Consider the following 26,619-nt stretch of genomic DNA (forward strand, 5'->3'; position numbering starts at 1 on the left):
GGAGGTTGGACAAGGGGACCCCACTGTGGTCCCTCCCAACCTGACCCATTCTGTGAGTTCACCAGAACCACTACAGAATGAAGGAACTGGGGAAAAAAGAGTACCACCATATTCAAAATAGAGAGATTTCTAACAAATTAGAGAAATTAAGACTGATTAAAACAAAAAAAAAAAACCTAGAAAATCTGAACTGATTAAAATGTCTTGGCAATCATTTGATCAGGATATATCATTTGATAAGGATATATCTTTTACATTTCCTAGTCTGAAGCCATAAGCAGAAAGTAGCCACAAATTTCACAGAGGAAAGAGCAATGTTCAACATTTGTGTACTGGAAATTTAAGTCAAGTCCTAACCTTGGTCAACTACTACTTAGACAACACACTGCAGCCAGCAGCAGGATCCTTAGTCTAATGTGTGCTCTGAAAACACTGCAGCACAAACCACCCAAGTCAGATAAGCTAGTTTCACTCCTAGGAACAAACACTGCAGATTTATCCCCTTCCTTCCAGAAACAATGTTTTAAGGAAGTTGAAATATCTGCCACTGATGTTATTAACTGAGAGGCGAAAATATAAAAGCATGTTTGAAGATGTTTTGCACCACATCCTTAGATGTAACTGTAAACGAACAAGAACACCATGGCTCCAATGGAAGTTATTTAAATTTGAATGCAGAGAATACTTTATTAACTGATTACAGTTTTGATGACCAATTTTAAACCATAAGTAGTGTGGGAAACATAGTGGGGGACATTAAGGCTGAGCCATATATATATAGACAAATCTCGATACTGATATTCTGTACATTTAACCTCTGCTTTTTCTTTATACATCTTTTATTCAGTGTCTGCAATTAATCAAAGAGTAATAAACAAAAGAAAAAAAAAACAAACCTGGCCGCTAATTTAGTCTTATACCCGGAATGAATTTTTGCATGGGTTTTTGAATGCAGTGTAAATTTCAGTGGAGATGAAACAGATTTTTTTAAACCATATTCCAAATTAAGTGTTTAAGTATAATTGGAGTTTGTTGCTATTATAGATTTGTGCAATTATTTTTCTCTTTGAAAAACTAGCAGTAGTTCTCTCATGTAGAGGTTAAATCTATTTAAGATAGTATTAAACTTACCTAACAGACTGGGAAATCAATATAAATTAAGTGCCTGTGGTGTGTATCAGTTTTCTTGCTCTAAGCAACCCCTATCACTTAAGTGGACATACTTGCAATTTTACAGAATTACACTGACTTTTCAACAAAACCCAGAAAAAAAATTAATGTACTGGTTTTGCACTGTGAGCAGTGCTTCTACACAATGTGATAACTGTTTTTCATCTGTACAGCTCCCTTTTGTAAAGTTGGGCAACACATATAAAAGAAAGACAGACATCAATGGTTTGTGTTCTGAAAGATATTTCAGTTCTTTAGTTCCAGTCACTGAAGGAAGAGGCAGAGGCAAGTTTGAATTATCCCAGAAAACTGAACAATTGGTTTTATTTGGTGTCTTCAAGATGCTTCACCTTCTGTGGGAGATGTAGATGATGTAGGAGAGACCATTTCAGGTTTTCGTGAAATTCTGTCCAATTCTGCCTGAACATCTGTTAAAACTGGCTTCTGACCTACAAAATAAATGTGTATCATTCAGTCATGTTTATGAAAAGCCTATGGTATCTTCAATTCTCAAATCAGACAAACCCCAGTAATTGTTACTGCATGCTTTAGGTGCACAACTAAGGCATAAGGCCAAAACCCAAAAGAAACAGAAAGGAAACAGTAGAAAGTCATATCCTTTCATATTTCTGAAGAGTTAAAGTATAAAATAATAAATACTGTTAAGACTAGCAGTTATGACTGCTTCTACACAATTTTCTCAGTGGTTTCACCAAGCCCAGCAAAGCCAGTTTTGCGTACTTGATCAGCATAAACCTGTGACACCACTGCTCATGCGTGCACACAGACCTGCAGAAGCCAAATCCCTTTCTCTCCTCATCCACTTATCTCCTCCCTAACTTGAACTGGCACAAACATTTGTGCAGCCACACTCTAACCTAATTTAAGCTCAAAACACACCATTTTCCCCCACCTTTTTAATTCCTACTCTTTAGTCTAGGCTTCTAGCCCACTATGTTCTATAGCAAGAATGGAGGAGCCAGCATGGGAAAAGGAAGTGCAGGATTAGGACTCCAACACTGACAGGAGTGCACAGCATCTGTAAAAGAGTGTTCTGACACATGTGCAGTTGTAGCAGTGTCCCAGCATCCTTTCTGAAGATGCAAATTAACAGGAACTATCCATAAAGATAATTTTGGCCAGATATACTTTGCTGCTCTTCAAATCATTTAACAAAAGATAATACTGTATTAGAATCAAAATAGCTAACATTCCAACTACTAAGCAGAAGAAATTTCCCAAAGCTGCTGAGGAAAAGGTAATTCTCAAATCCCAAACTACTGCCTTAACAGACAGTTTTCAGATTTGAAGAGTGAGTGACACAAATATCACTAAACACAGACAGCAAACATTGAGGGAGGTGAAGAGGCCACATTTAAGCCATGTTTGTTTGTATTTATGGTAATTCCTTGAAAACACAGTCCTTTCTGATGCTAAACTGGCTATAACCCTAACCCTTCATTTGTTGCATAGTAGGAAATATCTGAGAACTGTTTTTCTCCTTAAGAATTAAATTTTGTCGTTAAAGTTTCTGCCACAGCCCCAGACAGAAGACTTTTCTGGAGTGCTGCCTCTGTTTGCTTGGCATCATCCAAACCTGCTGCCAGCCACTCCCCACAGGATTTTTCAGTGGGTGCTCCCTGTGCCTCATATTGCGTCAGCTGCATTTGTTTGAACAATCTCCATATGCTGTTCAAACTGGCACTGCTGACTTTGCCTACAGCACATTAGGAAGCACTCAAACTTTGCTTAGCCCACTGAGTTCTGCACTTAGAGAAGGGAAGTGTGCACAGGCTAAAAAAAAAACCAGGGTTAATCTACACAAAGTGTTAGTGGGAAGTGTGAAGCACCAATGAAAGACCACCACTCTCCCCTAAGTGCAGCACTATTAACCTCTGGGGAAGCAGGGAGGAAGGTGTCTGTGTATACATGATCTTAAGTAATACAGAAACAATTTAAATTGGAATAGCAAGAAATGCCAGTATAGCCCTGCATCTAGCTTTAGCACAGTCATATTAAACTTTCTAGAATAACAGTAATTATTAATTGCCTCATATATAAACAACTGTCAAAAGAAAACATAGGTATTTTTACAGGCTGTCACCAAACTCAAAGTGCTCATCACATCAGAGCTAGTACTGTAGTGAAAGAAAATTTAAAGCTATTTTAATACTGACAGTATTGTCAAAAAGAATCAGCTTGAAATACAGTCCTAACCTATTTAATTAAGACTAGAAGAGGCTTTATGGCATAAACCATTTCATTGGAATGGTGGAAACAAAGGGAAAAAACAAGGAACTCATGTAGATACGATTCATGCTTAAACAACTACATGAAGATTTTTTCTTTGATCCTCTGAAAGCCACAAAAAGGCAATACTAAAGTGCTGTGAAAACAAAAGCAAAAAGCCATACAGAATATAAAAGCATATATATATATAAAACATTCAGTTAAATATAGTAGTTTTCATACTTTTGATAAACAAAACTAACAGGCACAATCCATCACCCAGTTTAGATTGAGTCAATCTTTAATGTCATTAATCATACCTGACTTTTTTGCTGATGGTGGTAAGTTGCTGCCAGCACCTCCAGTGCCACCTCCCCCTGGACTGCCACCAACACCACCAGGGCCACCAGGAGAACCAGTTTTCTTGCTCAGGAGACTATTGAAGAAGTTAGCCAGGACTCCTTCAGATGTAGCTCCAGCTACAAGAAGGAAAGAAAAACCACAACACAAAACCAACACAGATTTTCTAAGTAAATACTTATTTAATGTGTTAATAAATCTAAATAAGCACATTAAAGCAAGCAGGCCAAGCAATTATTTTGCTTCTCCAGCTGCATGTGTGCCCTCACAAGAAAAGGTACCTTTCATATTGGGATCAATCTTTTTTGACCCAGTAGGGATAGGTGTAACACTGGCAACATTTGATGTTACAGATCTATTTGGTGTCCTAGGAGATCCACCAGGAACTCTTGGTGAGGCATCCTATTAAGAAAAAAAAAAAAAACCAAAAAAAACAACAGAACAAACCTGAAGTGTAAGAATAGATTAAATGAAGCATTTTGTTATTTCTCACACCTCCTAAGCTTTTGTATTTTAAATGTAGTATCTCATGCAATGGAAACAACACAGGATTAGATTTTGCTGATTGCGTACAAGTTTTCTCACACTTGTAGAACATTGTTAAAACTATTAACTTTGGTGTAACTAAAGCACAAGAGATGATTTTAATTTTATCCCCATGAGAAACCTGAAAATCCACATGCCTCTGGCCATAAATGCCTTCTAACATACAGAAAGGAAAGCCAGGACCTTCAGCCCTTGCTGTCAATACAAGTTGTCGTGACTCACTGTGGAGTGTCATAATTTGAGAGCGCTATGAGTCTTTAAATACTGTGTAGTTAAAAACAGTTAGATCAAACAATATTTGACCATGCAGATAAAAGCAACCCTCTAAATATACAGAAGTTAATGATTTTCATGTGATGATATTTAAAATTTTTGTTACTAACCACTGGCCTTCCTGCAGCAGTAGGTGGTTGTTTAGCCAACTGTGACTGCAAAAAAACAAACATACACATGAAGTGTTAGATATTACAGTGACTAAGAATGCAACCCCAAATTTATATTGGGAATGGTGTTAAATGAAACTCTTGTTGCTTGTTTTATAGACAGAAAATTACCTGCTGCTTCATAAGAAACACTTGGTCATCCTCTGCCACAATTTCTTTTTCATGAACAAACTGCAATACAAAAACATGACCATAAATTTGACTAAAAGAAAGAAAGAAAGGGGTTTTTTTATCTGCTGGTGAATATGACCAAAATATTCAATAATGAAGTACATGTCTCAAATTGCTGCATATCATGTTTTTTGTATTTAATACTGCTGCCTCATGATTTCATTTAGGCCAAGTTAATTAGAAGTGAAATACAATTATCATTAACTCCTTTGACCTGTTAGGCATAAAGCTGTAGATACATTTGTAGAAAGACCTACTAAAAAGTTCATTTAATTGTTCAGTAAAGAGGAATTAAGTAAATGGTTATAAGGCCCATTCAGGGGTCTCAGGATCTGTCAGAAATGTTCATGGATGCACACACTCTGCATCATGCCCATCTCTGGTAATTTGTTCAGGCCTCACCTCAGTATTACTTTATAGGTAACTATGGCACACATGACCCTTCACCTGTGTTGCATCACATTGGTGCAGGAACTGGACACAGACATCTCAGATCCCAGTTCTATGCATCAAATTGCAAGCACTCCCCTTCTAAATATGCTCATCAAAAATTTTGCCCAAGCAAGCATGGCAAATATCAGTATCAAAGTTTATAATCCAGGCCTGAAGTTTATAACTGTGCAAGAGGAAATATTGTCACTTATATTTTCCTTGGATATCTATTTAAAATATCTTGATATTTTCCCTAAACATTTCAGAAAGGACATAGTATTAGTTTTCTCCATTAAAATAATTCCCACTTGAAAATAAGATCAGTCACAAAATCTTAGCTTTGTTAGAAAAAAGCTATAGAAATATTTGCCTTCAATAACCTCTGAGTGCATGGGAGTCCACTGCTGCAGGAATTTTGTTCAACAACCTCACATATGTTTACAGGTCATTCTGTCAAGGCCTTTTGTTAGATAGTACAATGGAAAATACACTGAATATATGCAGAAGCTGTTTGCACATGTTTATTTTTTATTTTACACTGTCTCAAGCTTTCTTATTTTAAATACTCCAAAAGAAACAGAAAGTATGAAATGATAAACAACTCTGAGAAAAATGAAATGTTCTTGAAAAAAAACAAAAAAAACTGAGAAACTGATAAATCATGTTTAGGCTTTTCAATACCAAATATGCCTTAAAAGCAAAACAAGTGTATTTGTAATCTTGAAAGATGTAACAGTGGAAGAAAAAAAGGTGTAAATCGAAGAAGCGCTTTATAGAACAAAAACATATAATGATCTTTTTTGTTAACTAAAGAGCAACTTTAAAAACAAAATAAGAACACCACCCTATGGTACATGACACTTTTGATAAAATGGAAGCATAACATCAATGAAAGAGAAAAAAACTGCTGACAAATAAAATAGCAAAGCAGTTAAATGCAAAGACATCTCAGTGTACCTTTCTGACTGGTGGTTTTGTTATGATATCTTCAAAATTGTCATCTGCTTTTAGTGTCTGGAAGTTCTCATGCAATATTCCTATCTTCTTGTCATTATCCCAACCTGCAGGACTAGAGAAATAATTACTTGGCTTAAAAGTCTATTGCTACTTCAGGTTATTCTTGCATGCACTCCTGAACTGTACACAGCTGAGAGCCAGCAAAGCTGTCTCAGTGCCCATTCTCCTATGTAAGCTGGTTATTGATCAGTATGAACCAGTAGAGACTGGTTCAACATAACAGAAAAAACCACTGGGCTTAACATTTCCCTTTGGAGCAGTGAGTGTTTGTAATCTTCATCCACTGGCCCTCACCAAATTCCATGGAACTTCAAAAAGCATAAACCATAAAAAAGCTCTAAATGCTGCTTTAAAGTATTGCACAGGTACATTTTGTAAACACACACACATAACAGTGCAGGTAACTTACATAAATACTGCATCTTTTTCCACAACAACAGCTGGAACATTGAAAGGAAATCCGTACAACTTCTGGACTATATATTTATACACTAAATCAATGTTTTTGTTTTCTTTTACTGAAGTGTAAATAAGTGCTGCCCCATCTGAATAAACATGTTAAAGAAAACTCAGTTTAGTGGCTAGTAAAAGAAAATGAAGTAACCTTTAAACTATCAAAAAAGAGTCAGCTACTTTGTAGAATTTTGAAAGGGAATACAAAACCAAAGCAAAACAGGTCAAGTAACTTCCAACATTTCATTGTAAAATAAGCTATTAAGTAATTTAAATCAATCTTTCTTTTTCCTGCATTTGTTTTAGGCCAGCTCAACTGGTTTTCAGTAAAACTGAACTTTACTTGAACTGATTTTTAAGTAAAATTAAGGCTCTTCTGGCTTTCAAAGCCCCCCAGTACCAATGGTTTCAATACAATGCCTTTAAAACAGTCTTCTGCTTTTAGTGAACAAAAATTCTCATGCCACATCCCTATATGTTCTCATTATCCCACTCTGCAATCACTGCAGCACTAACACTAGCAGCTTCAAAAATGCCAAAGATCTTCCACTTTCCCATCTGGGTTTTTTTAATTAGGGGAACAAACTCTTACATTATACAGTGATCTGCTTTTAAAGGAAATGAAGGCAAATGAGTTTACTATGTATTAGTTACTAAGAGACCAAGAGAGTGCTTAGTATTCTAGCACAGTTTGGTATCAAATTAACACATTATATGCACAGGATTAATAAAAGAGAAATTTTTTCTTTGGGATTGTAAAAATACCAATTGCCTAATTTATTTCTACATGCCTACAATTCAAATCCTAGAAGAAACTTATATAATGCAGTCTGACTCCTATTATGTGAAATTCAGAATGGAATTTCAAGTTGTACAGGGCATATGCAATCATGGAGGCTAATCCCTACTATTTTATATTCTTCTGCCACACATAAGAATTACTACATAATTCCATCTTGAAAAGTTAGGTCTTGGGAGCCCTTTGAATGAAGTGCCATTTCAACTGAAATCTCTGGCTTGTGAACTAATTTATCCATTCATCACCTGCTGTCCCTCCAATATAATTTAAACTTCCCTTCCCCACAGCACAAATGATGACACAATGTAGGCATGTTAGTGGCATCTAAAATCTAGATCTCAGCATGTCTATCTGACTAAACAACACTAGACAGTATTTTATACCCTTCTCCTAAAATAATTAAGTTTAAATATAATAATAGCACAGCAACAGCTTCTGTGCATTGTCTCTGTACCAATACAAGGAAAGTCAGTGGACTTTGCCTACAGCAATTCACACTTCTTTCCTTCCATCCTAACCTCATCCTGTAGAATTACTGAACATGGAGGAGACTTCATATTTGGGACAAAATTAATAATATGCCTTATGTGCATCTGGAGCAAGATCATACTTAAATGAATTATCTTGTTGTTATTTTAGAGAGCTTGTCAGCTAAGATGTGCTGTTCTGAGAAGTGTTTTTCTAAATGTGGAAATGGAGGCAATAAGGCAATTCATGGTAAGGGGACATACTAGTAACTGTAGTAGCTATATAAAAAAAAATACAAGAAAACCAAAAAATTTAATTCAATGTTGCCCATAGGAGTAGCTGAAGCAGACTGCAAGCTACAGTAAAAGAGTTGCATCCTACTTTGGTACAGACACAAATATTCTTTTAAGCTTGTCATAATTAATATAAATGTTGACATGAGTAATTATATCATAATTGTGATGTGCAAAAGGATACACTGTAAGCAAAACCGTCTGATATGTGACTGAATGAAGTCGAAGTGTTCATCTCTGTAGTCATGCTCTTTTTCCAGAACACTGATGGCATCACACTGTCAAAATAAACACAAAATTAATATACTGCTTCCAGTCATCTGCTAAAATAGCAGTGCTGCTACACATCCAGTTCACAAGGGGAAAGGGAGATGGAGTGGGGTGGGGTAGTGCAGAGGAAAACAAAAACCTGCTAAGATAGTTCAGAAGCACAATTGAACCTTTTTGTTTTTGATAATACATAACTGGATGTATATGGAGTCAGCATAACTTGAGAGTTCAAGTGACTGGAACTTTTCATTCACTCTCCCTCCCCACTCCAATGCATTCCCCACTCAAAATCTCTGTTGAAAACTTACCACTAAATGATATCACCATTTTTTACCCAATGTTTTTTACACACTGTGGCATTAAAAGACAGTGGATTTAATCTGGTTACTAACTAGCTCTTTGCAGAGGGAGGCAAAAGCAAAGAATATGGAAGCAGAAAAAGAAAAAAGGTGTGGGGGTGGGTGGAGAAAAAAACAGAAGGAAACCAGCAGGTGAGAAAAAAATGCTGTTCAAATGAGAGGGTTAGCCTTCCAGAGAGGGAACAGCATATGCATCAAAAGGTTTATGCCTTCCCTGGGGGCCAGCAGAGGCTGCAGAAGCAGTATGCTTAATGCCAATGAGAACTGAGGAGCTGGGGGGAAAAAACCAACAAAACTATATAAAAAATAGCCACAGGAGAACCACGCCATTGTTTTCTTTAATATGGTTACATATCTAACAGAAACCAAAACAGATCACATAAACACCGTAAGAACTGAGAAAAGTTAAAAGTGCACTGCTTCACTAACTACAATTCTCAAAGAAATTTATCTTCAGAAAAATATCAGAAATATTAAGAAAACCCACTATTTTCAGAATATGGAGGACTGTGGAAATCAAGGGGAACTCTAGTTGCTTATTGACTACCTCATTTTTGTGAGCAAAACCAGGTCTGAGGTATTTCTCAATTCCTTAAAAACTGGTGGAACTAAAAGAAAAGCTAATTCCAAGATAACATTAAATAATGGGTTCCAGAAGATAACCAGACTTCAGTATTAAACACTTTTAAGGAGTTCTTAAGTGAGGTATTCAGAATAACTTAACAACTGTGTGCTTCCCACCCCAATCCACAATTGACAGAATTACTTCAATAAAATATGCAAAAACCTAAAACATGAAACAAACCTTTGTACAAACTACTACTACTGGAATGCCTAAGTTACATGTTAGTGTATCTGCACCCAGGGGTAAAATCACACTGTCATCTTTGTCTTCCTGTAATGAAGTATTTCTTCTCTGTGGAGAAGCTGGAAAATCCTCGCCTGGTTCTATATACTCCTGGAAGTCTCTTACCACTGAAAGTAAAAAAAGTTACATTAAAACATCAGCTGCTTTATTATTTCAACAATGATTTCCACTGCCATTGATCTCTAGCACAGTTGATTCTCTAGCACTGTACTTCTGATCTTGGTGTTGAAAAAACAGAGCATGCACCTAATCCTGGCTAGCTGCTGGCTCTGTGCAGCACAAGGGAGAACTAGCAAGTCTGAGATCTGCTGGATCAGCAGCCAGAAGAACATGATCAGATAAAATTGCCCGTAAGGACAACATGAAAGCATATTTTTTTATCATTGTGAAACCACTAGGCAGTTGCTACTAAGGATTACTGTTTGATCTGCTTCCTAAAGGACATAAGTTTCCTTCCATTCTTATGGCAATGTTAATGGAACAGTTTGTCAGAAAAAACAGAATTAAGCCTCACACAAACCACTTAGTTACTACTGTACACCAGGTTTTACTTACTGACCCTTCGTCCACACTTCACTCTCTGTACAATGACTCAACAGTAGTATAAACAAAAAATAATAGAATACATAAACACTAGTTTTAACTAGCTTTATAATTACTTAATAGCATATTAAACATTCAGTATGCTTTAAAATGTCAGATATTACTTTAAAATGTAGCAAGCAGGGTAAGTTACACTCTAACTTTCCTTTGTCCTAATTCTTGTTGCAAATCCTTGTCATGTTCTGCTGCACACGCCCAAGCCTCAAATTACACAGTGACTTACTATTCCTACAGTCAGGGATGCCATGTGAGGCATAAAATATCTGCATTTTTCACATCACATGTCCTGTTCCACACAGCAGAAACAAGGCTCTACCAAAGCAAACCAAAGCACTGCCTACTATTCCACAAGTAGCACAGCCTGATTCAGCACAAGAAGCCAGGCAGCAAGGCAGCTCAGCTGCATAGGGCCAGTGAACTACAGCAGAATATCCTCACTTCTGTGTTAATCCACTGCTACTGTCACCAAACTGACTGAAACCCTCTGAGTTCGTTCCTAGAAAAGCATCTGTGCAATTGACAGAGTAAAACTTATTTCAATGCCCTAGAGGAAAAATTATATTAAGCAAAGATTATTCAATTCTTCTGTGGATCTTGGAGTTCACAATAACAAAAAGCACATGCATAGGTTATCATCTCAAACTGTCAACCCTAATTTAGGGAATGCTGCTAATTCAAGTCTGCTCCAAAAAGCTTCTTAGATTACCTGAATGTATCTGAAACCCAGAGTTCTCACCACAACATGCCAGTCACTCTACAGTGTCTTTCCTGTATAATATCCTGTCCTGGGATAATAATCCCCTGGGAAATCCTCCAGGGGATCCTAAAATTCCCAATGTGTATCACACTAATCTTTATGTAAGTAGAGAAAGCAGTAAAAAGGAGGATTAATTTAGTATATCACAACTTCAAAACTGTGGAATACTATCTCAGGTCTTCCTTAGAAACACAATTTCATTAAACACAGATTAATTCAGTGAAGAGGAAGAGCTATTTCAACCCTTCACACACTGCTGCTATGTATCCACGAATGTCTTTCTGTATCAGTTCTAGTTCTCACAGGGTCTGTCTTTGAGTGAGTGGAGTTAAGCTGCTAGAAGTGAAGACACACACAAACCCTCAGTAGATTTCAGTCCTGGTAGCAAGCTAAATCAGTTCTCAGGAGCACTGAGCTTGACACAGGAATCTAGCAGGATCCTGTAGCCAGAAGCCAGGCAAGCAATGTTCCCTCCCTCCTTTGGCAGTGTCAAGCTCCTGCCTGCCTAGCAATGCATGAAGTCACTTCACAACAGGATCAAAACAAAAACCAGCTTCCAGTCACATCTGGATTGTGTCCAGGGCCTCTGTTATACCCAATATTCACATTACTTATATCTGTAAGAATTAGGCCAGATGATAGAAAACCAAAGCAGACCAAACTAAATGGAGTAGCATTTTTTTCTTGACTCATTTCATTGCTTACATTTTCTGGATTTTGTAGAGTTTCTCTATTCTGTTCAGTCTGTAAAGAAGCAAAACTAACAGCTATACACCTTTGATAACACAGATACTGTACCCATACTTTCATCCAGCAAAATCCTATCCTGAAAGTGTTTGAGGGGATGTTTAATAGACATGCAGTAACATCCAAAACCAAACCAAAAAACACATCCAAGAGAGCTCAGCTCCTCCCAACTAAACAACTTCTTGTGGAAGATACAATTCTCAAGGATGATACTTCCCTTAGAAGAATCTCTCTCTTAAAGAGACAAACAAAACAACTAATATTTCCTATACCTCATTCCAGAGTATCTACAACTGTCACCTTACATTCCACTCCATGACAGCACAGCTACAACCTGCATTTCTAAATTAGCATAAGCACTCATTGCTTAAGAATGTACCAGTTAGAGTGCAACTTCAGACTTAAAAAGAAAGTTTAATCATGCTATTTGATCTCAACCCACAGCTTTCTCAAATCTCTTCCTTGTAGTAATTCACTGAAAGGTGAATGGGAAAGACTCAAATTCTACTACCAGGGTTGCTCAAAAGTAATATGGAGCTATAATGTGAGTTCAGTCAGCCAGTTTAAGAAACCCTGCAAGATCTTTGTGTTCTGCATGTTTAAAACTAAAAAGACAAGACACTGGCAGAGCAACAAACACATAGCTCTGTTAACATCAATAATAATTACAATAAAACTCTTCAAGTGGAAAGGGCCCAGACATGGCCATGCTGCCATGAATCCTCTCAAAATTTACACTTTTGGTAGGCACAGAATATGTCCCAGATTCCCTAACTGGTTAACTACAGGAACAGTTAAGAAGCTGATGTAGTGATCTGCCTTTTAAAAAAATGTAAAACTGAATGCTTAGCATCTTTTTTTGCTTGGTGAATCTTACCTAGAAAAATACATAAAAAGCAAGACTGTAATTTCAGCTGTGTTCATTCTGAATTTTTTTCCCCCCTACATTGTTATTTTGTTAGCAAGAAGTACTAGTATTGTTCACATAGCTACTTGAGACTTATCTTAAGCTAAACTTGCTTGGTAAGTTCTAATTTTAAATAACACTTCTAAAGAATGAAAAGGACTGCAATGGAGAGATTAAATGGTGCAGAAAGCATTAAGCATATTTAAATGGATTCCCATGTATTTGCAGAATACTCACATTTTTGCTCCATTTCTTTCATTTCTTCGGGAGGAATTTTTAACTTGTCAATATGTTCTCTTACAACACTTGCCCATTTTTGTAAAGAATCCAGTGCAGTCCAAGGTCTAGACATGTCTACTACCAACATAACTAGAGTGTCCTTTAGAGAGCTTGCCTCCATTGCAAATTTGAGAAGACCTTTGTGATACAGGTCACCATCCAAAATCCATACATTACATCTTGTTTGGTCTACAAAAAAAAGGAAAAACATTTAATGAGATTTACTTGATGAAACACATCACTCCATAATGGCTATTGAATGTTCTTTGGACATGTAAAATACAAGAAGAAAGCAGATGATGTTTTATCAGTCCACTGAACACACATAATGACACAGCAATCTGCAGCTTGTGGGGAGACAAGCTCCTTGCCTTTCAAACCCTGATGTTTAATGGCTGAGAACTGAAGATCTTAAATACATTATCTGAAAGGGAGGACCCAGAGAAAGCATGCAACATTTTCAAAATAGTTGTTCACCATTTTTGAGTAGAAAAATGTTTTCTTCAACATGCAGCTTCAAAGAGAAAAAGTGGGTGAACTCAATCATCTTTTTGCAGCTGTTGGCCTGCTCAGCTCTCAAGGATTGCCATCTCCCCTTCAAAACTCCATCTGACATTCTTGGCTAACTCTTAGAGTATAGAATGTACCTCAGCCACTCAAAAAATCTGAAGAACTGTAAGATTTTAATGACTGAGTTTGACTTAATAGACAGTTTACTCTTGCAATTTGCAAAAGGACAATCACCATATAAACAGACCATCCCACTGTTTTCACCCCCACAAATACCACAATACTACAAATTCACAAACACTTGTACAGTAAAAGAAGAAATGTTGATTCAAAATTCGCTGGCTTCATTAATTACACTTCCTTTCAGGTAAATTTTTATTACCTGTTACAGAAGTTCTGAGGAAGACATTTAAAGCAAACTCCCAACCTTCTTAAATCTGGTTCCAAGCCATCTTTGAGACCAATACCCAGACATGAATGTCAGTAAAGCAAGTGATTTCAGAAAAAAAAAAAGGGCCAACTTCTTCTAGTTCTCCTTCTACATATTTGGGATTTTTTTATAGTGGGAGTTCCCATTTTTCTCCAAAGCTTCCAGTATATCCTTACTAACATCCTGTAACTCCAGGTACTGGGATATTAAATAGGATCTTAAACATATTTTTTCCTTTCTAACCATACCTTCACTCAAGTTCTTGGGTTTTCTTGTTTGTTTTTTAAAACTCTTTTAGCATTGTGCTCTATTTCCTACCCATCAGCCAATGACAGTAGTCTTGCAGACTGTGTGCCAGCAAGACAAAGGTTTCTCTGTAGGCTCAGGAGAACTGCTTGCCACAGCAACTGAAATGGAAGATGGAAGCCTGGGTACCTCCTCCTCTAGGCCTGAGGAACACACATCTATTCAGAATGCTGCAGCTAAGTCTGCTTCCCTGGTCTTTTCCTTTTAGCTTTTTCTTTTGATAGGTTCCTCTCCTCCTCTACCACTTATGTGGTCATTCCTGGTATCTACCGGAGAAATTACACAGACAAAATTCCTTATGATACAAATCACTTCTGGCATAAGCTGGATTCCTGCATTCTATAAAGACACAAAAACATCCCACTGTCATTTCAAATATCATACTACTGAACCATTGCTTTCAAACTGGTTTAAGATATTGTCACAAATACAGACTCACCATCTCGGTCTTCATCATGCACATTTAAATACAAATACTCCATTCCTCTTCCTTTTTTGTACTCCTCTATTCCTTGAATTTTTCCTATTAAGCTAGTTTTACCTGCTCCATCTTCACCTGGAGAGACAGAAGTAAGATACCACTCAGTTTTTAATCACAGTTACGTATTAAAAACCACCTGGGGCAAGAAGAAAACCATATCCTAACAGGGTGGCTGAGCTCATTAGAGTTTTGAAACACAGCAGGTTTTGCCCAAATCATCCATCTGTTCTAAGCCCATGTTTCAGCTTCAAATACTATTTCTACTTATTGATAAATGCATTTATACCACCAATTGTGCTACCTGAAATAGGCTCTTATACCCATCTTTAAAAGGATATGTTAAGGAGCAGTTAAGCACCTCAAACAATTTCAGTCTTTCAACTACAACCAAATTAGTAATAAAGTTTTTCTAAAGTAGAGTTTAATTCACAGTAAACTCCTCTTACAGTTCAGAACTCTCTTATTTCAAACAGCACACTAAATAGGCAAATCTGTTACCTCAGCTTTTATGAACTGGTTTCTTTGAATATTTTCTCTGTTACAGATCTCAAGACACCTTAAAAAGAGGTGACAAATAGGAAGCCCACTGCCTTACAGTACATGTGTGTGTGCTTGGATAGCACAGAGACAAGCCTGCAATCCAGATCCATTCACTCCTCTCCCCTCCAAAGGGAGCTTGGATAACCACTGAACCTTACAGCACATGCACAATGTAAACACCACAACTACTGCCACAGACCCTTGCTGAAAAACTTCATTTGTAGTCACAGCTCTCAGAGTTGGAAAACTTCTTGTGCATTTTTTCCAGTTCAAAAGAGTAATCAAGTTGAATTTGGACACAAAGTAGGGGTTTGCCAGTTTGGTTTTTTCTCTTATTTGCAGAATGATGAGTATGTAACAGACATTACAGAATTCTTGAAACTCACTCACAGCTTATAAAATTAATGTTAATCCCAAGTTCCCAAGAAGCACGTTATTATTTTGTGTCAAACAGAACATTTTTTCCCAAGTCTCTTCTATAGAGGGAGAGTCTAAACACATGCTTCTAATCACATAACAAAGACAAAAGTTCAAGGGCAGTAACTTTCACTGCTTAACATAATGACATTTTCCCTTTAAAGAGAACGGACCATGCTCTTATAGATGTCACTCAATGGAATGAACATATTTTAAATGAAATATATTTTGAGAAAGAGAGAGAGAGAGAGAGAGAGAGAAATAAGATCAGAACTGAAGTTTGAAGTCTAGTTAAGTATAGACAAGTTAAATGAAAAATGAAGTTGTAACCCTTTAACTTTTCCACAATTTAAGGGTTCATTTGTGAGTTCCTGTATTAAATCAAGATGTACCTGAGCAAACAATTACAGCTAGTTTTAAATAACCATTGAAAAGCAGTAATAGTTTCTAGTCATACATCAAGCTTTTCCTCTTGTAAAAATATCTTTTAAATAATTCTGATGAAAAATAGGAGAGTTCAAGCTTCACCACCATAGATAAATTACAATTCCTCCTCTGCCCTCACCTCTGTACTTATCCAAGCTTCTTGAAATTGTCATGTATGAATAACTGAGAAGACTATTCACTGCTGCTCTGACAAGTTATGAAGCTGCTTTAACTTTGCCAACAATGTCTGTATGATTCATTGAGCTATTTTACCTTTCTGAATTGGTAGCTTCAATTAATGCGTGCCAGCAGCAGGCTCAATAGGTGAGACAAATCCAAATTTGTTATTCCTTTTAATGAGGGGTTGCAATTAAGAGCTTTCTGAGTTTCTCAGAACAGATCACTTCCAGCTAAGTTCTTTTGCATACAGTTTGATTCACACAGGTGACAATAAAGATTTCAACTTGCTTGAATTTGGGAAGCTTTATTATCTCCTCTGTTCTTAAAGTAGCTGCAAGATGTCTAAGAAACTCCTGCGGTTGTAAAAGGCTCTGCACCTGATAAAAGATACACTTAAACAGTCTGAACTAAACCACAGTAACACAGATGCTAATATCTAGAAAACTATTGTTACAAAGTGCTCAAGCTAAGCAATATAGGCAAACTTGAAATATACTTCCCACGAGCCCCTTACTTGTCATGGCTCTGTGTTATGTAATTTCCTCTCCAAACACGTATTTCCAAATGCCTAAAATAAATTGGAGTTCAATACTGTTAAATTAATTCCTTATGGCAAAGTAAGAACTGGAATTTTATTTCCCCCTCTACACTGAAAGAAATTTTACCAGTACAGCACAAGACTAATTGATTTGATGTAAAATTAGTACCTCTGGACACATATGCACACACAGCAGTTATTTCAGCCTTCCATCAGTTCCTTCCAAGAACAACTTGAATTTAATCTGTTTCACGAGGAAGCCTGTCTATTCTCTTGTCCTTAGCAAATACTCACACATTTCAAAACATCAAGACCAGGCAGGTGGATCACTGACACACATAACAGTGCTGTACAAGTTACTGCACGAAGAGAGCGGCACTCATCTTTCATGAGGGAAAGCTGCAATGATGCATCAGTGAAGTCTGAAGTTAGTGATACATAAACCAACTAGTTTACAAACAGGATGACCCACTTGCAAAGGTACAAAATAGCTGCCTGGTCAAATGTGCCATACCTCATAGGAGGTCCAGAGTTCTTGACACATTTAAGCCAAATTAGAGTCGGTATTATTTAAAAAGCTGTGAGGAAGTAAAGACAGGACCATCACTTATGGCACAAGGACTTCCTCCTTTTTGCCCAAACAATTGATCATAAAGGTGGGGCTAAGAGAACTGCCTGGGCCAAGAGAACACAGATTCATAACAGAATCGTTTGGGTTGGAAGGGACCTCCAAAGGCCAGCTAGTCCAACCCCACATTAGTGAAACCCAACATGTTAGATCTGAGGTTTCATCTACTTCTGCTTTCTATGTGCAGTATGTTGTATATACCTTTTGAAATCATAACAACTGCAAATGTATTTGTATCCTTGTTATTATTTTTTCCCAGCCTAGTCTTCAATAAGAAACACTTGAAAAGTCAACACACTTTGAATATACTGAGTTATGGTAGGAAAGAGCAGCAGCAGATTTTTGCTTTGTAACTACTCTTCAGCAACAATATCAAACCAGAAAATCTTAAACCAGTGTTTATCTAAAACTCCTAGGTAGTTTTTAGAAATCTTGAGATCAAATTAATTTTAAGTGCCAACTTTTAAGACTTCTCAAAACTCAAACATTTTATTGTAATGCCTTTACTAAGTACAGAATCTTTTCTCCCTCTCAGAGGAAAGGGTAATACATGTGAGGAAATTAAAGTCTATTAGCTGTTGTAGGTTTGATTGATAATGCACAACATACCAATACAGCTACCATTAACTGCTACCTGGGACATATATAATAGCATGTATGTTCAGAAAAAATGTCAATCACAATACATACATACTCACATATGGCCTTCCAAATTACAAATCCTAACGCATTTAACATAGTTACCTTTTTTTTGTGATACCTCTACAGTATATGAAAAAGTGATGCTGCTTAGTATCAGACAAAAGGAAAATTTCTAAATTCCCTAGGTGCAAATATCACTGCCTATAAATATTATGAAACAATTCTTTTTCAATTGCTACTGGAGCTATAGAGAAAATAGAGCTTTATACACCTTCAAGAATAATCACCATCATCCTCCACTTCATTTCAGAATTTTGGAAAATCCTGTAGCTTCTTTATTTTTAACTGTGGAATAATTAAATTAACAACTGACTTCCATATATAAGCTCACAGAGCAAAACATTTCTGACACAGCATTTCTGATATAGCATTTCAAAGTAGAATAAAAATCAGGTAGATTTCGCATCCTTCTTTTGCAAATAACCAAAAAATACCTCCTTTTACAGAGTAAATACTAAAGAACAAGATTTCTCCATTATACCAAACTGCACTCACACATTAATACAACAGTGAGGAAACAGAAGTGATGTTTCTAGCAAGCGGTGATATGCAAAGCTGAATACAAGTAAAAGAAAAACAACAGATTTAATTTTGCACAGAAGTCAGGCTAGGAAGCAGTTGAAACAAAGCCAAAGCAATCTGCTTACACACAGTATTTCACTGTCTTGTTAACAAAATGGAAAGTCTTATACTCAACTAAACAAACGCTGTCGCATTTTTATCCACACACTGCCACTACTTCATTCCTCTGATGAGCTCCAGTTTGGGGTTGTGAAAGCTCCTCTGTCCAAGGTGCTACTCTGTTCACAAAACAGATTTTGAAAACATCCTTCCTGCAGCTGCCCCCAAACATATAGGAAACTGTAACAAAAGAAATCCTTCCCAGCCTCCTCCCTTCTCACTACTCCAGGCAAAAAAAAACATCTTTGCTGAGCAGAAAAACAAGTATCACTAAATGTTCTGCCACAATACAGAACCTAGCAGAATGGTCCCCCCAGACAGGGTGGCCAATGAGGTGAGTCTCCTTCTGTAAGTGCAGGCAAACAGCATTTATCTGTGTCCTGCTACACCAACTGTTCAGCCATAAGCTACTACATTAGAGAGGACTTAGGCTCTCCATTAGAGAACTTCCTCAAACTTTCAATTAACATTTTCAAATTCAAAATATTTACTACTCATGCTATTTCCACACTTCTTGCAGTTTAGCAAATGAAAACGTAAGTAGAATTTCCCTGGTCCTCCAACAAGACATTTCTTACTTGTCACAGGTATCTGTATGTGGAAGAGCAATCAATGTGTTATCTCCAGGACACACATGAGCTTTGACTGCCTGTTTAAGTTATTTCTCCATTGTAAAGTGTCCAGTGTGTTTAAAATATGTCAAGACAAAGAAGCAAGAAGTGAATACTTCTTTTGTGTCATCAGTATTATATATCAGAGTAGTAGTAGTATATTAGTAGTATATTATTATTAGTAGTATATTATATATAGAGCATGCCCCTCTTCAGTCCAGGACCTCAACAGCTCTTTGAAAAACCCTGGATACCTTACTTGTTTGTAGTCTATAATCCTAGTGATTCCTTGAAGGAAGTTTTTTGTTTGCATTTTAAATCCATCAATTAAAATTCAGCTTGATATAGGGATTCTACAACTCATCTCTAAAAAATCATGTTCAAACAATGCCAAACAAAAGTAGAAGTAATGGTCCCAATTAACATCTTCTGCACACCCCACATGCCCAAGCATGCTTTTATACTTTTTACAATGCAAAAGACAGCTTCTGGGTAGAAAAATTCAGAACATTCAATATCTGTAGCATAAAATATTGAGCATTTTTATTAATTGGAAAAAATCTGTCTTGCTTAAGTGTGATAGAATAAAGCCATCAAGTCTAAACATGAGTTATTGAATGGGGCTAAGATGCCCTCCCAGAATCCCAGAGCAATCTCTGATCCATGCCATGTGGAATGCCTGAATCCCAACACAGTGGTGTAGAGATCTTCTTCCTACTAGAATCAAGCACATGTGCACCACAGCTATTTTCAAGATAAAATACTTGTCACAAGCTAATAACTGCCTTTTCTACAGCTGCATATTAGTGAAAGAAGCTTGTTTACACATTCTGTACTAATTGAAGAAAGTCTTTTACAGAACAAGACCAAAATAATCAGAGTAAGCCAAATTTAGTTTGCTTTCAGAGAATTAAAGAACAAAATTCATTATGCTGATGAGAGCATACAATCTCTCAAACCAACATGGAAGTTCACAATAAGTAGGCCATAACAAGTTTACAAATAACTTGTCACTAAACTTTCATTTGCTCATTGAATAAAAATTGTCTCCTTCTCCAACTTTATTTTACTCTGCCAGATAAGTCTTTCCCCTCACATACTATTCACTTGGTGTATCTGTCACACTGAAAAATTAAATAACTTTTCTGAGGAGCTCCTTAATTGCACTTCAGCCTGTCAACATGACAAAAAGCAGATTGCAGACAACTCTTCCAGCAAGTCTTTAGCCATGTCCTGCACCACAAGAATACATGGGCTGACTGTGGAAACAGGTACAGCAGTAAAGGTGTTCCCTGTGCTTGGAGAGACCCAGAGCCAGAGAAAGGCAAATACTGCAGAGAATTCTACAGTGACAATGAACAGCGCCCCTTCCTAACTCAGTCCTTCTCCTTTAACATAGCAGGAAGTGTCTAGTTATTTTATCCAGGTTCACTACCAAAATAGAATAATCCCATGTTACTATCCATGGGACACCTTTATTGGTACTCCTGCTATTAACCTGCCTGGAGAACAGAGAAGCACAGTTCCTTTCACTGTTCTTCACCTTTGGAGCTATTTCTGAGATAGATCAGTAACCAGCAGCACCTCTGACACCAAGGAGACAAACTAAAATAAATGCAATTCAAGAATTTCAGAACTTTCCACGCTGTTCTAAGTGACTTCTACTACACAACATCCTTGTAATTCTGGATCTTTGAAAGAGCTTTATAGCAGGAAGGGCATAACAAAGAAGTACTACTTAATTCTAAAAAAATGTAGCTACAAAACAAGCAATTAGAATTTTATCTAGGTCATTGCCCCATCAAAACAATTGACACTTTAGAAGCATAACTCTGCTGACCTAAACACAATTTGACTACATTTGCAAGGCTTTCATTGCCTGCAGAAGGTGAATTAGTTGCAAGAAGAGGACAAAAAGAAACCCTCTGAGTTAACTTCTGCAGCACTATGGAATATTTGAAATATATTTGAAGAAAAATACTTGAAATTAATAATATGGACAGTATGAACAAGCAGTATTTTATCAGTTTCAATGATTAAATGATAACAATGAAGCTGTCAGCTTTTTGAAAAGGAAGAAATAAAAAAACCCCTAATTTTTATAGTATTGAGTACAAATTTAAATAAGCAGATTTTATACCCTCATGAAAATTTGCTGAATCAAAACTTAATTTTTGAGTTCTTCACATTCCACAGGTCCACTAGAAGAAAGCAGCAAGCTAAACCTGCTCTTGAAGATATATAGGGAATGGCTGTTATTTCAGAAAATTGTCCATGTACACACAGAAAAGTGTACCTGTAAATTAGCTGTGGATTTGGCTTCTTTCCAAGCATCCTTACAGCCACTGGACAGGAGCAGAGCTCCACGATTCAAACAAACAGGCCTAGCCCTGGGAAGTGAGATGTCTGGGGTAAAGAGAAAACGTGGACATGAGGCAGCTGAACTCTCACTGCCCATTTAACTCAAAGCTTTTAACACCAAATGCATAAAAACCCAAGCCCACTAGAGATTGTGCAATACAGACACAGAGAATCAGGCACATGAGTGTCACTGGATGGCCTGACATTGTTAAAACTTCAGGCAGAGAATATGTTGTGCTTCAGAGACAGAGGAGTGTATGAAACACAAAGCCAGATCGAAAACAACCATCGAATTCACTTGCCAGCTGGAAGCCTGTGTGCTGTGCATCCTGGAATGACTTTGAACATTGCTGCTTGAATGCATGCAGCAGTTCATTGGACACATCATTAGTTCAGGTCTCTGAATCCAAGCCTCCACACATTCTACAGCACTGTGGATTCCATTCAGTCTGCAATGGTGAGATGTCAGCTGCTCCCCTCTACCCCGCTCGCTGATACATCAGAAAGGGAATGAACAGAAGAACTCCCAGCTATAAGCATCAGTTTTCCCATCACAAAAACCATCTCCTGTGAACAACTACCTTTATTACACAAGTGAGCAAAAGACAGTCCATGAGAAGAAGAAAAAATAGAAAAAAATTAAGCAAGAGCAACAGTAACACTGCTTCAGCTATCTACAAAAAGTAGCTAGAAATGTCAATGAGAGCACTCAATTTCCTTAAGAAAGCATGGACATTTTACATTTTCTGCTGGTATAGTTTGCTAAACAAGGTAGCTATGGCCACTATGACAAAACTACCTAGGAATCAGAGCATAAGGGACTTACAGTGAAGTTTAGAAAAGCTTGCACTTTTATTATTTGTTCATACCACAGAAAGATGAGAAACTTTCATGCCACATGTGGTGCCAATCAGAGTTTAAACTTTAAAGAAAAATAGTTATTGAAAAAATGCCTGCAAGTGGAACAACTTTGGAGAAGTAAAACTTGGAGAAGTAATTTTGGGCTGATTTTGAGCAAACGATTACCAGCATTATTTGTTAACCTTTGCTTCACAAAACCATGTGCCATATCTAGAGATTAACATTTGGCATTCCAGTCTCTTTTAGTTAGATAACTCCAACTGCTTTCCAGGTTCTTAAAACTGAGATGTTAACACAGCTAAAAATAAATACTGAAATAGCAGAATTAGCATGCCAGTCACAGACAGGTTCCCAGAACAACTAGGCATACAACTATATGCACTGTTTGAAAAATAAAAATGCTGTAGGCAAATTAGAAAACCTGTCCTAGCAAACAAAAGAACACTACATGGTGGGGTTTACCAGCTGGTTTTTCAGGGTGGGGCCATGAGATGTTGGAGGTTTAAGGGATTTTTTGAATGCAATTTATATTTAAAATAAGCACTCATTTGTTACTATAAATAATATTTCATCTGGCAAGTTTTGACCAATATGACTGTTTATACAGTAAATATTTGCCTGCCACAAATTGACTGAAAACCATCAAGATGCTGGTCAGCTTTACACCTTTTCCTCAAAAGTACTGGAAGTATAAAGAAACTGAAAATAATCATGCCAGGAAGTGCTCTGTATTAGTAACAAAAGTTAGTACAAAACTATCTAAAGGAACAAAGCTTGAACATAGAGGAAATGTTTGATAACAGAGAAACTGTAAACACAGTTCAAGAATCCAAATAGACAGAATTTCACATACTGAATCTGTCCAATACAGAATACATAAGACCTCTCCTTTTCCTGTGATGTGGTGTGCTTCAGGAGAAGCATCATGACTTGCAAGTGAAAAACAAAGATCAGGTATTCTCATGAAAAACAAGCCCATGGTTTTGGACTCTGGCCAGTCCTCAGATCTGGTATTCTTTTTCCTAAATACACGCCAAATTTGGGGGGTTTAAAACCCCTCTTGGATCTGGTATTCTTTTTCCTAAATACATGCCAAATTTGGGGGGTTTAAAACCCCTCTTGGATCAAGGCCTTCCATGAAAACACAATTCCTAAGCAAGAATTAGAATTTCTTTAATAAATCTGTACATTTTCCAAAAAAATGCATCAGTCAAATAAAGGAAAAAAGGTATTAATTACATTAAGCCATTCTATGAGCTCTACATAAATGGTAAGAAAGAAATTTCTATACAACAGGTTGTACAGCACAAACTAAATGAGCATTTGGAAACAATCTATGCTATCCTTTCTAGCTCTGAAGGAAGAAGTCTCCAGTCACTGAGCACTAAGGATTACCTGACTACGAGCAGAGGGGAAAAACAAACAGTGTAATCTTCTTGACAAGGATCACAGCTTGAAGAAGAATCTTCCAACTTCAGCAAGGACAATCATCCAATTTAGGTTCAAAGTGTCACACAAAATGTTATCAATTGTTATGAAATATTTCCTTTGTTTAATATCACTGCAACTTCCAATCTCAATATCCTACTTAATTACATAACATACAAAGCAACAAATTAAAGGGTAGTAAGTCTTGTAAGAGCTTCAAAAGACCATGCTAGCATCCTTGCACAGTCTTCTCTTTCTCCATCTGAGTTTTAAGTAACCACTCAGCTCATCAAAACAGGAAGAAAAGGATCACAGTGATTGCTTTAGGATTACAGAGAGGAAAAAAAAAAGCCTAACTCGAAGAACCTCAAGAGAGTATAAGCCACAAGACTACGCAGAATCATAGTGTGTACAGTTTGCAAGTACCTGAGTTTTAACCCTGTTTCCAAATATTAACACAGTTCTTTCTGAGGACAGGGAGGTTGGCAAAACAAGCAGAAAAAGTAGCTAGTTATAAATCCATACAACTGGACTCATGTTGTCTACTGGTAATAGTATTTAATAGTCTTTCAGTTAAAACAAAACAAAGCAAAATAACAAAAAATCACACCGCACTAATAATAGTACTAATAATTATTCATACACATACTCTTGAGAGCATCCATTTCTCTCTCTCCTCCACGAAGCTTTTAATTTTGACGTATCATATTCCTTCATGAATTGCAGCTGGGTGTCTCATTACCGCCCTACCAAAGTCCCCTTCCGTACCTGTCACCTTGCCGAGGCCAGGCTGGACTAAGGCCCTGGGTGGAGATGCCGGGGCGGCAGCGCTGGGTGCGAGTGGGCAGGGCAGAGCCCGCCCGGCCCTCCCGGGCTCTCCCCGCCCTCCGGCCCGCAGGCAGCACCGTCATTGATGCCGCTCGGGCCACGGAAGCGTTTTTGTGTCCGCATGACACACCGCAAGCGCCGGCAAGCGGCACCGCCGGCCCCGGGAGCCGCACGCCCCCGAGCAGAGACAATAACAGCTCCCCATCCAAGCCATCCCCGCCTAGGGAGCCAGGGTGGGGAAGGACAGTAGGGTATTATGGCGAGGTACCTACGATGAGGGGCGTATCTAAAGCATCAGTGGACAATCTCCAAAATGAAGCAAAGGCCATACAAGGGAGGAAGCAGGAGGGCTAAGATAGCGCCTTGCCACCCATCACTCCCCCCTCCCCTCGGGGCGCTGAACAAGGGAAGCCCTAGGCACCCAGGAGAGGGCTCGGGAGCCAGCCTGTGTGCGGCGGGGATGGGGGCAGGATCGGGATGCTTTCCTCAGTCAGTGTGCGGAGGGGAAGGCACAGGGATCAGGATGCTTTCCTCACCCAGCAGGAGGACGTTCTTCCCCGAAGGCAGCTTGGAGCGGGAGCGCGTGGACACCTCGCTGAGGATGCAGGACCTGGCGCGGAAAGGCGACAGCGCTTAGGAAGGGTCTCCCGCTTCCTCCCGGTCCCCACCCTCGCCATCTCCTGGGGATGGGGGGGGCTACGGCATGAGGGGCGGGGGGCAGGGCAGGAGCTGCCACTGCCAAGGGGAGGTGCCCCCCCCCAGCTCAGTGACTGGGAGGCACTGAGAGCCAACGGGGGCGGGGGGATTATCCTTCCCCCTTCCCCTCGCCCCCCGCAGGGCACCGAGGCGCCCCGAGGGCGGCGGCCAGCGCGCCCGGGTCCGCGGGGCGGGGCGGGCACTCACCAGAGGTTCTGCCCATCGTCCTCATCGCCCGCCCGCAGCTCCGCGTTGTTGTTGTTGGCCGTGGCCGTAGAAGCGGCGGAGGAAGCAGAGGAAAAGCTGGCAGCCGAGCCGAGCCCGGAAGAAGAAGAGGAGCCGAAGGAGCCAGCTCTCCCCACCGCCGCCGCCATCTTCGCTGCTGCCTCCTCCTCCCTCCCCTGCCCCGCCGCCTCCCCGGGACGCGGAGCGGGCGGCGGCGCCGCGGCGCCGGCGGGGACCCGGATGTTGGGTGGGCGGGGCCGGGGCGGGGGCAGCGGCGCTCCGGCCGCTCCCCTGAGCCGCTCCCGCCGCCGCCCGGAGCAGCCCCGAGCGGCTCAGCCCGGCTGCCTTCAGCGCCGCTCCCCCGAGCGAGGTGCTGCCCTGGGCAGGTGTTGCCCGGGCAGCCCCGGCCCTGCAGGAGCACCTCGCATGCAAGAGAAGTAAGTGCGGCTCAGGGGCAAGGTGTGCCTGTTGGGGAGGACAGGGTGGTCGTCCTCTCCAAGAGGCCTCGGCACTCTTCCCTCACGAGTACCGCTTGAGAATTCGGAAAAGATGGGTTACATCACCATTATCTTAACATCTCGGCTTTGGCTGGAAGTTCC

General features: G+C 38.8%; 1 protein-coding gene across 1 annotated transcript; it reads right to left on the bottom strand.

Annotated features, from left to right (window-relative positions):
- Positions 1-658: 658 nt before the first annotated feature.
- DYNC1LI1 (dynein cytoplasmic 1 light intermediate chain 1) lies at positions 659-26,259 on the bottom strand. The gene is made up of 13 exons (XM_074539117.1): positions 26,003-26,259; positions 25,636-25,709; positions 14,857-14,973; positions 13,130-13,360; positions 9,816-9,985; positions 8,566-8,659; positions 6,778-6,913; positions 6,309-6,420; positions 4,860-4,919; positions 4,689-4,733; positions 4,041-4,161; positions 3,720-3,878; positions 659-1,619 (listed from the first exon to the last, which is right to left on the bottom strand). The coding sequence occupies exons 1-13, from the start codon at positions 26,167-26,169 to the stop codon at positions 1,507-1,509; spliced, it is 1,599 nt and encodes a 532-aa protein (XP_074395218.1). The 5' UTR covers positions 26,170-26,259; the 3' UTR covers positions 659-1,506.
- Between the last annotated feature and the right edge of the window lie 360 nt (positions 26,260-26,619).

Source organism: Zonotrichia albicollis, chromosome 1 (genome assembly GCF_047830755.1).
Source record: "Zonotrichia albicollis isolate bZonAlb1 chromosome 1, bZonAlb1.hap1, whole genome shotgun sequence".
Taxonomy (NCBI): domain Eukaryota; kingdom Metazoa; phylum Chordata; class Aves; order Passeriformes; family Passerellidae; genus Zonotrichia; species Zonotrichia albicollis.

Coding starts and splice junctions, on each gene's coding strand:
- DYNC1LI1 (XM_074539117.1), bottom strand. CDS start 26,169: ATGGCGGCGGCGGTGGGGAGAGCTGGCTCCTTCGGCTCCTCTTCTTCT. Junction 25,710..26,002: donor GACGATGGGCAGAACCTCTG/GTGAGTGCCCGC, acceptor TTTCCGCGCCAG/GTCCTGCATCCTCAGCGAGG. Junction 4,162..4,688: donor CTGCTGCAGGAAGGCCAGTG/GTTAGTAACAAA, acceptor TTTTCTTAATAG/GATGCCTCACCAAGAGTTCC.